The sequence below is a fragment of the Calypte anna genome, chromosome 1 (assembly GCF_003957555.1).
Source record: "Calypte anna isolate BGI_N300 chromosome 1, bCalAnn1_v1.p, whole genome shotgun sequence".
Taxonomy (NCBI): domain Eukaryota; kingdom Metazoa; phylum Chordata; class Aves; order Apodiformes; family Trochilidae; genus Calypte; species Calypte anna.
In genome coordinates, this window is record NC_044244.1 from 111,646,385 (window position 1) to 111,663,531 (window position 17,147).

The 17,147-nt window shown below is 36.5% G+C and overlaps 1 protein-coding gene across 1 annotated transcript in view; it reads left to right on the forward strand.

Moving 5' to 3' along the window:
* The window catches only part of TRAPPC10 (trafficking protein particle complex 10), a 42,476-nt gene that overhangs the window by 16,428 nt on the left and 8,901 nt on the right, over positions 1-17,147 (forward strand). Inside the window, exons 8-16 of the mRNA XM_030456185.1 lie at positions 1,457-1,603; positions 3,495-3,609; positions 4,711-4,787; positions 7,376-7,467; positions 8,522-8,662; positions 10,285-10,397; positions 11,765-12,279; positions 15,426-15,567; positions 16,952-17,110. Of these exons, the coding sequence (XP_030312045.1) occupies positions 1,457-1,603; positions 3,495-3,609; positions 4,711-4,787; positions 7,376-7,467; positions 8,522-8,662; positions 10,285-10,397; positions 11,765-12,279; positions 15,426-15,567; positions 16,952-17,110 (1,501 nt within the window). The remainder of the gene's footprint in view (positions 1-1,456; positions 1,604-3,494; positions 3,610-4,710; positions 4,788-7,375; positions 7,468-8,521; positions 8,663-10,284; positions 10,398-11,764; positions 12,280-15,425; positions 15,568-16,951; positions 17,111-17,147) is intronic.

The window sequence follows — 17,147 nt, forward strand, 5'->3', positions numbered from 1 at the left end:
AAGAGCAATTTAGTGTACTTGAGAATATATCTGCATTTCACCTTGTGACTCATCGATGTCCTTAATCCCATGTATGTCTGGTTCTCCACTGATTTTATTTGTGCTGTTGTAACAGGAGCTGCTGGGTTTTGCCCATATGACATTGTGGCAGTAGCAGTTCCATAAGTTACATTTTTTCATCTGTTTTTAAAAACAGAAAAACTACTTCAGATACACTGACAACACCTTTATGTATTCTAAAACTAGCACATAATTCCCAAATATATAGTATGTTTTATGTGTGTGTGTTTTGTGGTCATTTTTTTACTTTCCAAACTAAATACACCCAGTCTTCTAAATCAGTCAAGTCAACTCTTAGTGCAATTACCCTTTTTCTCCACCCCAAGTCTGTCCCATGCCTCCCATGTTTGGGGCTCTTCTTTGCGCTATCTTTTATTTCTATTATTTCTGTCCCGATGGGGTGATCCAAACTGAATGCAGGCATCAAGCTGTGAGGCAGGAACACTTAATTGTGCATGTCATGTAGTTATCCCTATTGCAATCCTTTTTTAATATGGGCAAACACCCTAATGTGGTTTGACACCACTGAACACATGGTGCAGGTCTAAACTACTCTTTGCTTATACGACCTTTTCCTGAAAATGTTTTCAGAATGCAGCACTTCTTTTATTTTTTCTACTGCGTTGTGCTTGCATGTTAAACTTGCCTATCACAAGTCAATTAAACTTTGTGTTTCAAGACTCATAGTCTTTCTAAAAGTATTTTTGCATTGTTTATGAACAAGATTTTGAGACACCATTACTGTGGTTATATTTGAGATCTGTAGTTATGCTCTCTGTCTAGGGTTTTGAGACTCCTTTGTCTGATAACACCTTCTTAGCCTTTTCCCTCTTTTTTTTTTTTTTTTTTGTTTTGTTTGTTTGTTTGTTTTGTTTTGTTTGTTTGATCTCTTTTTGTTGTTGTTGTTAATTGTCCATGACAGACATCTTACTGTTTTATTAACTTACTGTTGTGGAGGAAACTTTGACTAATTTCTTTATTTTCAGGTTTTTTTAACCTACTACTTAGCATACTTTTCATTTCAGTCTCAGTTGGATTTGATGTCTCCTTAGGAAACGAGTAGTAAGTTTATAGAAATTTTTCCTCAACCTTAGTTTCCACGTTTCTGGAATTTTTCCAAGTACTAGTATCTGTTGATTCTCTTTCACTTATTCATCTTGGTGACTGTATCAAATGTAGTTAATATACTCACTGTTTAGTTGCTTAGCTTCACTAGTTTCATGAACTAATATATGTAAATTATTCAGGAGCTCACCTGTTTGTTTTTTTTTGTTTTCTTAGAATACAGCTCTTTCGGGAGGTTCCTTCATGTTGTGTCAAGAGAAGTATTTTGCTGAAGTATTTTCTCATCTGACTAGTGTGTATTTCTGAGTTAATCTTATCTGTTCATCTTCAGGTCTCTGTTCCTCCTGGAGCTTTGGATTGTTGGGTATTTTTGAGTTGTTTGGAAGTCTTACAAAGGATAGAAGGCTGCTGTGATAGGGCTCAAATAGATGCAAACGTTTCCCACACAGTTGGCTTATGGAGCTATGCCACTGAGAAGGTGAGTAAATCATATGTTACAGTTGTGGTATTACAATTTTTAAGTAGACCAATTGTTTCTGTGGAACAGATTTTTGCACCTTTTATTGCTGAACTTAACAGAGGGTTCTGTGTATTGTCTTTGAGCATCCAAGTTTGTATCCACATTTTCCATTGTCAGATGAGGCCTGGAGGTAACTAGGGGGTGTTCACCTCATTGTCCTGTCCCCTCTTTCCTCACCACCAGTTTGATAATGACTGGGTAATTAAGCTCCAAAATGAACTCACACCATGTTGAGTGAGAGAAGGAGCATGAATTTCACTTATAGCAGGAGAAGTTTCCCAGATTTGGATGTATTTATGAGTATAAACAGAGAATACAGCAATCTGTTTACATAGTTCATTATTTTTTCATAATGCTAGTATGGAAGTAATTGACTCCAAACTTCACTTAAGGTGTCACCTTTGATAACTGGTTAAAGAGGCAAATAAGTAATTGCAATTTTTCAGTTACCACCCCTAACCATAAAGTAAAAGTTGTGAAGTGACCATCTCAGTTTGGTTAAGCCCCTTTCCTAATTATGTGAATGCCTTTTCAAGTTCCACTTACACTTTTTGTAAGAAAGAGTTGGTGTCTAAGATGGCTGCTGCTTTCCAGTATTGAAAACCAGTTTAGAAAAGATGACAAACTCCAGAATTTACAGAAATAGCATGCTGTGACCTTCATGGATGTTTTTGAAGACCAGAGTAAGCTCATCCCTCTCTTTGCATAGCCTGTAGAATGTTTTCCATTCATCGTAATCCTAGTTTGATCCTATTTCAGTAGCATGAGAAATAGCCTAGTAGCATGAGAAATCTAGCCTAGGATGTCTTTGTTCTGGTATAAAAGCAGAGAAAGACAATGTCACCTTGAGTTACTGTGTACAAAAAAGGGGGAAGGAGAGGGCTGAGGTCAGAAAAGTAGTGATAGGTGCATCAGATAGTTCCCATGTTCCTGACTTTTTTCTGTGGAAGGTGTGTATCTGATTGGAACTGTTCCTCCCATTCAAAGCTCTCCTAACACAAAGGGTAAAGGAAAAAATTGTAGTATAATGAATAGCAGTGAGATGGAGCAGACTGAATGGAAGAATTCCAGCAGGTAGTGACGTAATTAGGTGGAATTAAAAAAAAGAAAGATTAATGGCTGTCCCCATTTCAAGTCGTGGACAGTAATATATCAGGCTGAGACCTTTTCTCAGGCTTACCTTGGTAGTTGATTGAGTTTATACTAAATGAATTAACCAAATGACAAGCAGAACTGAAATTTTTAAGACAGTATCCTCTGATGACTTCTGGGTATCAAGCATGCCATCTGCTGTCTAGAAGGGGTTTTATGGTAGTTGTGTGACACTGTTTTAAGACTGTTGGCTATGCTAATAATCTCTTTCAGGGAGATTTTCACCTAAATACGAAGCTTTGGGTTAATTTGCAATCTTGTCTGCATTTCTTGATCTAAATAGTTTCTAACAATACAGGCATAATTACTAGAAATTATCTATGGTGATAACTGCCAAGTATCTCAGGCTTGTCTGTGTATACTTGGAAAACAAGAAGGACTTAACTCTGATTAGATGGCATGGATATAGGGATGTGTGTGTATGTGCATGTGTCCCAGTGTTATGCAAGTCAGTAACGTGCGTGTGATTTAGTTCTTAATTATTTCCCACTGTGAGAAACAGTACAATTATTTCATTGCTTCTGAAAGTATCTTACTTTCTTCCCATGAAAAAATTTTAATCCAGATCTTTTACGCAATATAACATGAAAGCAGTGGGAATGTCTTGTAGAAATGATGTAATAGAATAAAATTTCATTTTAGTGTTTTATATTGATTTTGTAGCCTATTGAATACAAGCATCTTGTTTCTTTTATAGTTAAAATCTCTGGGTTATCTGTGTGGACTTGTGTCAGAGAAGGGACCCAATTCAGAAGACCTTAACAGAACTGTTGATCTGTTAGCAGGGTTAGGAGCAGAGCGCCCTGAAACAGGTATTACCAGGAATGTACACATTCTTTCTAATAACTGCCATTGTCTTAAAAATATAGCAAATACATCAGTAATAATAATTTCCAAATGTCCTTACATACATATAAACATTAGTAGAACTCTGCTATCTCCTACGAGTTCTTTTAAGGTGGGTCTAGTACTTTAAATTTACAATGCATCTCCTTAGTGTTGCAAGTGTAAGGTTTTTCATTAATACTCCATTTATGAGCATTGAAAAGTACTGGTCTTGAATAAAGTTTTGAATACTTTCTGAGAAGTATTAAATACAAAATTATTTGAAAAATGGAGCATCCTTGATCCTAAGCAAATAGCTACAAAGTTATATTATTTGAGTTGAACTGATGTTATTTCGGTGGCTGAACAATCAAATTTGTTTACACCTTGTGGATTTTATCACTCACAAAAATATTTCTGAAAGGATTAATCTTTCAGATGTTAAATATCTTAAAACAATTACTACCTTTTGAAGCATTAGCTGACTCTTAATTCAGTTGTGTGGTGCCTGTTTTATTTTAAATGGATGCTTTTTTCTTTTTGAAATATTGACACATTTTTGCTCTGGCAAAGACCAAGTTGAACAAGCTAATTCAGGAAGAAATATCTTTGGTCTTGCTAAACATTTTCCTTTTGAAGTACATTGTTTTAAATAGTAAAATGTATTTAAATTACAGCATATTTCTGTCATGCTGATTTCTAAATCCATCAGTGGGAAGTTGTGAGAATATTACGCTTGGCACAATATAGTATTTAGGTACAACTGTGTGTGTGTTTCTAGGTTGATTAAATGGAATGAAATACTGCATGGGGAAGTTATTACAGTCCCAGTACTGCTACTTGCCTTCACCTTGCTACCCTGAGCATCCACTCACATGTGCCTGCACACACAGAGTTGTTAAACAACCTATCTTGATCATAATTTGGACCCTGAGGAAGAAACTCATGATTTGTCTCAAACTGTTTAGTGAAATTTCCCACATCAAATTAATTTTAAGTCTTCACTTCCTACTTAAGGAATAAGGGTGGGTGAGTGTTTTAAAATGGGAATATGTTTGTGACACCTCTTGTTCTGCTTTTTTCTAAAGCCAATGCATCACAGAGCCCTTATAAGAAACTTAAAGAGGCCTTATCGTCTGTAGAAGCTTTTGAAAAACACTACTTAGTAAGTATGAGTTTTGGTTATTTGTTTTAGTTTTCTGTGATTGCTTTATAAACTGAGTAAGGCCAAAACTTTCAGACCTGAAAAGGTAACATTGAGAATGTAAATCTGTGTTTGGATATCAAAGGTTATTGCTTACTCACTGAGCACACAACATGGCTGCTTTGTTTTACAACTGGAACTCTGTGCAAGTGCTAAGTTTCAGGTATTTGGATGAGCATAAATATTTACAATTTATGAGCTGAAGGTTATTATCTTTATGTATGTATACTTGGTTGTTAAATAGGCCAATGCCACGTGTATCATAGTCTGCTATCCTGAATTCAAAATTCAGTCTTCCCCAGAAGAATATTGATGTGTGAATTCAGCTTCCTTTCCAATGTCTTAGTCTTGTATCTTGCAATGGGTGTTGCATGCTTTAAGCTAGACTGTTGAATTTTTTATATAAACCATGGGACATCTGTGGGTAATAGGGCTGACACTGGCACAGATTGAAACAGAATTCATACTGTACTTTAATGTGAATGTTTATTTTCTCATAGCTCCTTTATTGAGGAGCCATTGTAATCATCTTGCAATTTTTTTATGAAAGATTGTTAAAAAAGCCAAAACCACCTCTGGCTGTCACAAGATTGTGTTTGGCTTTGGAGGTGTTTTTATTTTTTCCTTGATTAATTTTCCTCTGGAATTTCTTTTATTTGCAGTAAAGTTTTCTGGGGAAAAGTGGGAGGAAAACTGAGCATTTTTTTTTTCATCTGAAAATTAGGCAGTACTTATTTTTACAGTTTTATTGAAAGAAAAAGCCTTAAAATATTTTTGTCTGAAGATACCAGGTTTCATTTTTTACACTTCATTTCTTTGTAAGACTGGCTGGTTAGGTGGTCCAAAACTAAAATCTTCAGAATTATAAGATGCTCTTGCATACTCAGTTCCAACTTTCACCTGAAGATTTCCTGCAAAATTCAACAATTTCTCCCTGAATTTCAGAAAATGAGATCTGCACAGGTTGCCTATGAAGGAAATGCCATTCCTATTTATATTTCTCACTTCACTTTTATGTAATGGAAATTCAGATACCAGATACCCTGTTTAAGATTGTTTTCTATGTAGTTGTCAGATAAATATATACAGTTTATGTATAGCCATATTTTGTCCATGTATTCAGTGGAGAAGAACACAGAATTAGTTAAAATTTTCAGGCACAGCTAAGATAAATTAGTGCCTTTTAAAATGTTAATGAGTCTGGAAAATGCAGCTTTTCAGACAAGTTGAAAGCAGGAAGTGATGAGCTTTTGTTATCAGAAAGGGCTTTGTTCTCATTCAATGGCTAGTGTCATGCAACAACATCAGACTCTTAAAACTGTCAAATCTAACAAGCATGTTGGCTTGTACTTTAGTTTTGAGCAAAGTAGCTTTTCATTTGCTAGTGTAGCTGGTTTCTAAGACCTCTTTGCTTACAGTGATCTGTTAAGGAGTGATCACTTAGTTTATTGTGGGATATTGTGAGTTCTTAAAGGAAGAAATCCATGATAAATATAAAAAATGGGCATTGGGAGCTCATTTTAGGTAATTTTCTTGTCTTGTGGGAACCGATGCTTTCTAATAGATACTCTGCAAAATATTCAGGCAGTAGGAAGCTCTTAAGCAATTTGTTTTGCAGGATAGAGTAGTTCTTAAAACATTAAGTGGAGGAGTAGGTATTTCTGTGGAAGGTTGCTGACAGTCAGAATAGACTATGATCTTGTAAATATGATATGAAATGTCTTTATATATTTGTCTAGAGATTATTATATACTTGAGGAAACAGACTGGTAATGGTATACACTGTGTATTATAACAATTTTGTGAGAGACCTGTCTCATATTACAAGGTAAGGTAGATGACATGTAGACAGTGTGGCTGCATTGGAAAGTAAGCTTGAAGGTAATTGAGAAACTTCAATCTGGGACTGCATAGCTTCGGGCAAAAATCCTTTAAACACTTGCAAAAATACTTCTACCAATTGTAATTTAGCATTTTGCATTTAATTGTGTGTTTACGTACTGCAGAGTTTCATATACTTAGTATTATTTGCAGCTCTAGTGAGAGAATCATGTTCCACATTCTGTGCGTGGTTGATTTGGTTTTGTAGTATTAGAATAATATTAGAGCTCACCCCATAGACTCATAACTAAGTTTGTTACGCTGTGGTGTATGCTGGAATGATACACTACATAATCCTGCAATGATAGTCTAATGCAATATAGTCACTGAGAAATAAGTGCTTTAAAAAAAGATCAAGATTCAAGTGTAAACAAGTTGTTAAAACTGCTTCTCATCTATTATTTTGGTGGGCTTTAGTTGCCTCATCTATTTTTTTTTAATAGTCTTTCCTTCTGCTATTTATAACACAGGCAAGGGATGATGACCAACTGTAGAAAAAGTGATGATGTGCAACAGATGTTATGTGCTGGGAGCAAGGGGAAATGAATGACTCATTCTGGTCATTTTGTTGTAAGAACTTAGTTACTGGCTATGAGTTTGTGTGAAATACCACATAGCTACTAGAATACAAACACAAAGCTTAAAATAGTTTCTTTTCTTTTCAACAGGATCTGTCCCATGCCACCATTGAAATGTACACAAATATTGGAAGAATTCGCTCAGCTAAGCTTGTGGGAAAGGACCTGGCAGAGTTTTATATGTAAATAAAAGTTTAAAATGTGTTAAGTGTATTAGCTTAGAAAAGTTTGAATATAATATTTGAAGGGAATATGGTGTATTTAAAAAGTAATTTAAAATACTATTCAAAAAATATAAACATACCCTAAGTTTCAGGCTGTGTTTCAGGAAAAAAAGCCCCAAAAAACAACAGCAGTCTATTTATATCAATCCCTAATTCTCACTTCATGATTTAGTACTCTTACCTTTAGCTGTCCTGTGTTAGCTTGATCCTTTCTTCTCCAAGAGAAAAAAGCACAGTAGAATGTGGGGAAGAAAGATAGCTTTGTATTTACTATATCCTGCTTTGTAACGTAGTTTCTGCCTGGTTTTAGTTTAGAGTTACCTTAACTGCATAAATGTGTGTTTCTATGAACCTCCTGCACTGGTTTTCTTTTTCAATTTATTATTCTTATTCAGAAATTTTTGGGAGTCCTAGGTGTTGTGGGGTTTTTTTGTTGTTGGGGGGTTTTTTTGTTGCTGTGTTGCTTTTGGGTTGGTTTTGGGGTTTTTTGTTTTTTGGTTTTTTTCTTTTTAAAAACATGTTTGGGCACGGTTTTCACCTAAAGAAGCCTGATAATATAGGTGTGACAGATTCTCCTAAATTTTCATCTAAGGAATAATATTACATTTAAAGACTACTATGCAACTGCTGCGTAGTGATAAAAAGATATTTTATCAAGGCCTTTAAAAGCTGGTTTAAAATTGCTGAGTAAGCATATTTTTAGTTAGGTGTAAGAAGCTTAGCTTGAGATGGTTTTTGTCACAGTTGTGGGATGCAGCTTTACCTCACTTGCTCTGATTTGAGGATAGATCTGTACTTAAAGTACTTAAATTACAATTGCAATTTTGATTCTTTAAGTGAATTGCATCAAGGTAGGCCAATGTGTTGATCAGTTACCAGCTGAATAAATAACATCTTGTTCTGCATTCATACCCAGTATTTCTCTCCCATCACCAGTTTCTAAAATTGCACAGAGTTTTCATGGCTGCAAAGGTTCCTATATCACTCTGTACTTCTTTCTTTGTTTTTCAAGGAGAAAGAAAGGTCCACAGAAGGCAGAAGTCTATCTTCAAGGAGCACTGAAAACTTACCTGGCTGAGGGTTGGGCACTGCTTGTCACACATACAAGAAAACAGCTAGCTGAGTGTCAGAAACACCTTGGCCAAATAGAAAAGTATCCTCTAAAAGCTGGAGCCAGATAAATGAAGACTGAAGAAAATGATACTTTTATTTAATGGTAGAGACAGCCATTAGTTGTTTCTTATTGGTGGTTTTTTGGGAAGGGTTGGGTCAGTTTATTAATTTTTTTTAAACATACGGTTCACTTAAACCCTTTTGCATTTGGCTGCTCCTAACCATTTTAAAATTGTCTAGAGAGTGGGGCAACATGGGCAGTGTGAGGTTTTAATTAGGTCGGCAGATACCATAGAAGCTTTTTATGATTCTGTTTGTACTTCATCATTATGGAAGATTCTCTGTAGTACTGTTTTTTCATTTGGTATGATAAAGTGTCTTCCTATAGGAAGGAGCTTAATTTCTGTGCTTTCTTTCTATAACTGCTTCCATCTTTTTCCAGTGTCTAAGCTGGCAAGGACTCATCTGGTATTTGTAATGGTGACTTTTTCTGAATGTTGAAAGGGGCTTGGAAGAAGAAAATTTTGTGGCTTTGTGGTATTTGAATATGTTTTGCTATTATTTATGTTTTATTTATGGCTTTGATCTCTGCTTCAGAAGGGGGGTGGCTGTTGTTTACTTTCAGGTTGTGTTAAAGCTCAGTCTTGAATGTTTGAATGAAATCTCTTTAAATGCCACATAAATGCTAAATAATACTTTAGGATTGGGCCTAATTATTCTCTCAGTGCTTGAAAGGCTTCACATTCTTCACTATGGCTAATTTGGGGTTTTTTGGGGTTTTTTGGTGTTTTGGAGGAAGGGTACTGCTTTCATTAGTGCCACAGTAATAAACTGAATTCCTCTAGGTGTTTGAAACTGGTGTGGTCAGCTGAACAGAATGATTTCTGCAGCACAGTTCTTGTGGAAATTGCAAGGAAGGACCTTTTTTTGAATATTCCTTGTAGCTTTTCTAGCTTTTTAATAAGTTGTTGGGGTTTTGCTTTTTTTTTTCCCTTCCTGATTTCTAATTTGTATAGTATTTTGAGATTAGTTCTTTTTTGTTGGTTTCTGTTTGGGTCTTTTTAGAACTAACCTTAAACGTTGCAAATGTCTGCCTTCTTTGAGAACTCTTACATCACTTTCAAATGCCCTTAAATTTTGTTGCTTCAGTGCAAAGGCTCTTAAAGAATCTGAGTGAGTAATATTGCAGGCTTAGCTAAATGCTTAAAGAAACATTTGTATTGCCAGAACTTAAAAGTATAAAGAATATCTTATGACTTAGTTGTGGTAAGTGGCACTGCAACAGCTGGCAGGTTGTTAGCCATGTAAATTAGAATATAATCAAATACTCAAGTTATTCAGCCAAAGGTTGGGCAGTGTAATGCAACACAACTTCCATGCTGCATCTGTCTCTTGTTGAATAATGAATTTTCTGTGTTCACTAATCGTTTTAAATATGGGGAGATTGCAAGGGTTAATAAAGAATCATAAGTCTGCAAAAAATAGACTGCAGTATCCTCAGATGATAACAAATCTTCCGTTGTTTCTTTTCTCATGGAAGGGTGTGGTGATGATGGAAAGCAGGTTGCACATTAAATGATTAGAAAAGCTACTTGGAAGAGTCTCACAGTCAATTTTTTGAATACTTTAGGTTTCTACCTCATGTTTCCTTAACTTTGTTAGTTATCTTCAAACAAGCAGCCTTTTAGCTGGCGATAATCACCTATCAGAAGATGAACGCAAAAGCTTTTGCCAAGAAATCCTGGATTTTGCCAACCAGCAAGCAGAGAATGAAGGTAAGTCTGCTTCTTAAATACTTAAGATGTTCTAATCTGATCTGTCCCTAAAAGGAGATTGGAAGCCTTTGGGTGATTGGTTGTATCACCTTGTGTATAGCTCCTGAACCAATATAGAATTGCAGAATAATTTGGCTTGCAAGGGACCTCTAAAGGTCATCTAGTCCAACCCCCCTGCAGTAAGCAGGGACATCCTGAACTAGATCAGGTTGCTCAGAGACCTGTGAAGCCTCACGTTGAGTATCTCCAGGGATGAGGCCTCAACTACCTCCCTGGATAACCTCCTCCATTTTTCCACTGCAGCTTCACTTGTCATCTTGAGAATGTTTATAAAGCTTATGCAATAATTAAGAGTAGTCAAGGGTAGAAAGGTAATTAACATTTTCATCCTGAATACTGGAAAGTCTTTTATTTTCCTTCACTTACCTGTCTCTCTTCTTTGACAGCTCACAATTTATTTTCAGTTGGGTTTTTTCAATTCCCAGCTTATTTTTTTCTCTACTTTGCTGACAGACAGATGGCAGCTCTGTGATGGTACTTTTTCGATCTTGATGTTAGATCTGTTCCCATCCACATGCAGCTTATTATTTTGACCATCCTACTTCTTTATTTTTCCTGCTACTTCAGTAATACCTTGTTCTCAGATATTAATTATTATTCAGATTCGTACAGATTACTTCCTGTGGATCTGAAGACTGCTCTTTTTTATGCAGAAGTTTTTCTTGACAAATGTATTGTAAATAAGTTATTTTAGACTTGCTTTATTTAAATTTTGGTCCTGCCTCAGTGTCGAATTTTGGAATCTAGAAAAGAGAATGAAAGACCCTTCTATGGTAAAGCTAATAGAGTATCAGTCCTTGCTTGTACTTGCTCTTAATTTATGCACTCTGGGAAACAAGTCACTTTATCTTACTGTGTTTGCCTGGAGTATTTCATGTAGTAGTGAAGTGTTAAACTTCTGAGACACCATCTCTTAGTTTAGTTGTCTTTAATAGCCTCAGTACTAAAATTTTAATAGATGTAACTGTTAGGAAAAAAAAATCTCAGTGTCTTCTCTCACTTGTATGCAAGATAAAACTAAAATATCAAAGTATTGGTTTTTTGGGAGAGGATTCATTGTGGAAAGTTGTTGATCTGTTTAATTAAAAAAAGACTGGATGTGGCACTCAGTGCCATGGTCTAGCAACCGCAACGGTGGTTCAATGGTTGGACTCGATGATCTCTGAGGTCCCTTCCAACCCAGCCAATTCTATGATTCTATGATTCTATGATTCTATGAATTCAAGGGACTGAATTTTTAATGGAAAAGTTTTGCTGATCTCCAGCAGCATTGGAGGAGAATGAAATCCCTGTTTCTGCCTTTCCAGGTCAAAAGGTTACATTGCCTATGCACTCCTTTGCACAGCTGAAGACTCTACATTTTGACCCTCCAAATGCTGTTGTCCACGTGGGTGGAAAGCTGTGTATTGAGTTGACTTTGCTGAGCCAAATGCCCATCCCTGTCCGGTTGGATCAGATCGCCATCCATGTTCACTTCAGCATTGAAAAAAATAGCTACAGGAAAACAGCTGAGTGGCTCACTAAGCACAAAACTTCCAATGGTGTTATCAGCTTTCCAAATGAAGTTGCTGGCTTCCCTTTGTCAAAAAACAACCTGCCAGCTCTGGAGCTGTATGAAATGTATGAACGGAGCCCTTCAGATAACTCTTTGAACACAGCAGGGATTATCTGCAAAAATGTGCACATGCTACTGCGACGGCAGGAGAGCAGCAGTTCACTGGATATTCCATCAGGGCTGACTTTAGAAGATGGGGCTCATGTGTTGAAATGCAACAACCTAATACTGGAACCAGGGGTCAATAAAATAACATTCAGTACTCAGGTACGTCTTATTGTTGAGTGAACTCATGAAAGAACTACAAAAAGCACTGGCTGAGGAAGAGCATAGTGCTGGCAAGTATTGCTTACTGTTATGGCTGGGTGAGCCCATTCCCCATGTGGCTTTCTTTTAATTTTTCTCAACCTTAATTTCTCTAGAAAAAAGGCTGTTGTCTGTGCCAAAATGTACAGGTATTTGCAGTTATTTGAGTCAGCCTTCCAAAGCTTTGACTTTAAACATCTTGATAACTGCTCTCCAAAATTAAACTGATAAATTCATAGATGAGAATCTGTACTGCTCATGAATTATGCCTTTGATGTTGAGCTAATTGAAAATAATGTATCAAAATTTTGGTGGGAAGGCATTATCCAACCCATAGTAAACGGCAATGTGCTTAACTTTGGTTGATAGCCTGTTACACCATGAAGGGTGGTATAATGTTTTTTCATTTGCTGGATGTAGTAAACCTACCTGCAAGGGGTATGACAAAGTAAAGCTCAGCTTCAACTATTGGAACGTAGAAGATGTCAGAATTCAAACTGCCCCCTTTATGCATCTTAATCACATAACAAACAAGAAGACAAGAACATAAGGATTCTCTGCTACAGGAAGACCAATTTTGCATGAGCAAACACCTGTGTAAATAGTGTCATCATGTAAATGCCACCCTCAGAAAACAGATTACAGTTCTTCTGCCATGAAGTGTTGTACATGAAATTCTCTCACCTCCTGAATTGCACTCTTAAGTTAGCTTAATACTTGGGATAATACTTTTTTTCCTCCCATTCTTCCCCCAGCAGGCTAAGTACTGCCAGTAATTGATGAAATATTTAAGGACTGTAGTGCTCATTACCTCTGCTCATGTTGCATTGCTACTAGATGCATAGTAACTGGAAAATAGCAGACCCATCCTGTTGGTTGTGAAGTGAAATGCCCAGCATTTTCCAAAGCAAGACTTCACCATCTCTTTGGAATTCCAGGAGTAGGAGCTTCTGGCCTAAATTACTGTGTTGTTCTGTTCTTTAGGTTTCTTTAAATACTTTGTCTTCTTCCCTATGTCTGTAACCCTTCATAGGGAAGTATTTAGTAAGGTTCAGTGCTACAGACATGAGCATCAGAGTAGGGAAAATTTGAGTTAGAAGATGCTGAGAAATCCAAATATTGGAAAGAGTGTGGATGCTGTGAAGAGGGGAAGTGTTTTGCAGTCACATATGATATATATACCTGTTAGCTTTGCCACTTTCTGAGTGATTTAGATTAGCTTTTGGCTCTTTTTGGTTTGGTTTGGTTTTGGTTTTGTTTTGTTTTTTTTTCACTAATTTTTAAGTAAGAATCTATGCATGTATTTTAGGTGCTCCACAGCTGAGATTCTGTGATGTTACCTTTCTCCTTTTTTTTTTCTTTTTTTTTTTTCTTTCTTTTCAGTTTTTAATTTTTAATTTCTAGCTTCTTGTGGGACTTTGATTAGAGTGAAGCTTTCTATAGGCTTACGTACTCAACCTTTCCATTCTTCCAGTGCTGGGGCAGAAAGCACTAGAGAGGCGTGCTTGGTGCACGCACACACACATTGTGGAACCTGTGTGGATAGCAGGCATCTCGAGGTGGAAGTTGAGTCAAGTCCCTGATGATGGAATGTGAAATCACAATAATATAACTTGAACTACCTCCTGATCTAATTCTTCTAGGTTGCTCATTCTCTCAAAGGATGGGGACAAATTAATGGGATTTTGAGTTGTCAGAGGTCTTGGTAACTGCAAATGCAGTTTTCTGTAAAATAAATTAACATGAATGTATAACTGGATTTCAGGTGAAGGAGCCTTGCTTGAAAAAAAACTCTTAGAGACTGTTCTGAGCTGGCATTTTGGCATAATTGGTCAGGAGGCAATCTGAAACCATGGAAGAAGAGTTATGGATGAAAAACTAGATATAGCTGTGCTTTAAAATTGCCTTGTTCTGCATGCTTCTGGTGGCTGCTGGAAGATGGACAGCCTTATGCTGTCCTATTTATCCAACCTTTATTTCTTGAAAGAACATTGCACAGGAAGACTCCTCATTGTGAATTCTACATATCTTTATATAATTGTTGAAAGCATGCCTGATCTATCCTTAAAGAGAAAATCAGAATGTGTTTTTATTTTGGCAGTGTATTACCAGGTAACATGATGAAAGCTTCTCGAGATTTGAGATGCAATATTTACAGATTATTTACTAAAAATTCATTATAATTATAGTGGTATACTGTTTCACTTCTATTGGATTACCTAGTTGGCCAGAGGATAGAAACTGCTGACAACTTGTTTTCTAAATTTTCTTACAGTAATGCTTAATTGCATTACTTTAGCAGAAAGAGGGATGACTGAGCTTCTAATATGCACAGGGAGTTTTATTCTTTTTGTAGATCCGAAACTGATGATTATAATTATTTATCCTGATAAAAATCTTCCATTGTATTTTTTTCAAGCTTTAAAAGAGACCAGAAATCAGTATCTAAATTCTGCAAACTGATATTTTTATCTCAAGTTGTGGTTTAAAGTGTGTATTTGTTATGAAAGATTTCACTCACGTTTTTCTGTTTATAAAGTATTCAAGGGTTAAAATTTAGTGACTTGAATGTTCAAAATGCATAATACTGACTTTAAGCCAGGATTTGCTTTATAAATAGGTGTGTGAGGTTTGAATGTTAAGATGTTACACATTTTTGTCCTAACTTTGAATTTTCTTTAGGTTTAATTAAATCAAACATCAATATTTATGTACTACACTATTAATGTAGGATTTTATAAGTGTTAGTAAATGTAACTTTGGTATTTACATTAAAATACAATTATATTTATTATGTGACAGTTGGAGGGGGATGATGACCAACCAACAAGCAAGAACAAAACCACCTCAAAGTAATGATTTGACAGCATAGCTACTGTATTACTTATTCTGGTTCTTGGTTCTTGATACTTAATGATGTTTTTTCTAATGAGACAAAAGGTGCTCTTTTATGAAAATCTTGTCACTTACTCAAAGGACAGGTCTTCTGTTTTAATTTACAAATGCAAAGTGTATGGTAAAAATGAGCTTGAAAACGTGTTGTGCTTTAGCAGAGGCTTTGTTCTATTTTCTCTATTGAAAAATCCATTCAAATCTTTTCTTCAAAGGCCAAAGAACCTGGGACATACACGCTCAGGCAGCTGTGCACTTCAGTGGGAAAAGTACAGTTTGTCCTCCTTCATATTTACCCAATTGTGCAGTATGATGTCTATTCTCAGGAGCCCCAGCTGAAAGTGGAACCAATGACCGGTAGGTCCGGCTGCTGTGCGGAAGCTGTTCTGGTGATTGCTGTTGTACTCTCGTGGGACTCTAGCTCCAACATTCCTCAGGAATTTTTTGCCTTACACTTCATTTCAAGTCCAAAATAAACTCTCACTTATTGAATTCTCCATCAAATATGTTCTGTTGGTCATGGCTCGTTTTCAAAAATGAGTTCCAGTGCTTGGATCTGAAACGCATAGTGTCAGTTTTGAACATGAATTTGAATGTGTAGTGTCACTGAAATATTAGCTGTGATCTGAGCTGCTACTGATTAGGAGAGGTGAATATTTAAATTGAGTAATTGACTGAGCTCCTTACTGACCAGTTTTGTGATGCTGCAGTAAATATTTACAAGAAATATTTAAGAACTGGTGTTCTGTACTAGAGGTGATAATATAAACATACTGAAATTTAGTACTGAATCCATCAATCGGTTTTGTGGGCAGCTGGGCATTACTTACATGAAGTAATATTAAGAGTTTATTAAGAGTTTATTAAATTTTATAAATGGAAGTTAATTGTGATTTTGTTTTCAGGCTATTAACTGAGGCAGTTGCAGAGTTTATTCAATATATTGTTTATATTGTGCTATCTATGATTCAAGGATGTAGTGAAATGAGGCAACCAGGTGCCACTAATTGCCAGGGAGTGGGCATGAGCTTGTGTCAAGCCCACTTGTGCCTAATTAGGGCAGGCCCCCACTGTGCATGAGCAGAACCACGGGGCCAATAAAAGGCCCTAATCAGGCACAGGTGGGCTTGACACAAGCTCATGCCCACTACCTGGCAGTTAGTGGCACCTGGTTGCCTCATTTCACTACACAAGGATTTTCTACCATCATTCCAGTTGTAGGGGCTGCAATGTGTGGTGAAGGAAAGAGAGACATACTGGGCATTGATCAGATTAGCTACCCCTATGAAACTGATATTCAAATACCTGAGAGTCTGTATGTCTGCTGGCATTCCTGTTACATTGATTATGCATTTATAGCATGTGGGTATGACTGGCAATGGAGGTGCCAAAATATAAAGCTGTCTACAGCTGGCAGAACCTGACAAAAAGCTTAGTCAGTTCTTTGGGATTGTTATATTTTTGTGCATTTCATGCTGCCAGAGCTACACAGTAAGTGAGCCAGCTAATCTAAGATACTCAAGAAACAGTGGGTTTTGTCACTCAAGTTGAAACAAATGCCTTCTCCACACCAGTGTGTCTGAGCGAGGTTTAGCATGTTGTGTAACACCAAAACCCTAGGCTTTTTAGTTCCCTGATGTGTAACAAATTGTCTGGGAACTTTGCAGGGGCCTTAGCAGTGCATTGTAACCCTCTATACTGAGTACTGGAATCTGTTGACAGTTTCTGCTCTCTTCTTCAGATAGCCTCTTGGCTGGCATTCCCCAGAAGGTGAGATTCACGGTGACCACTGGTCACTACTCCATGAAGAATGGGGATACTTTGCAGCTCAGTAATGCAGATGCCATGCCTATTCTGTACCATCCAGAGAGCAAGGCAGTGATCTATTCCAACACCAGAGGTAAGTAATGAAGTAAAAATAATTAATCTTTAAATGA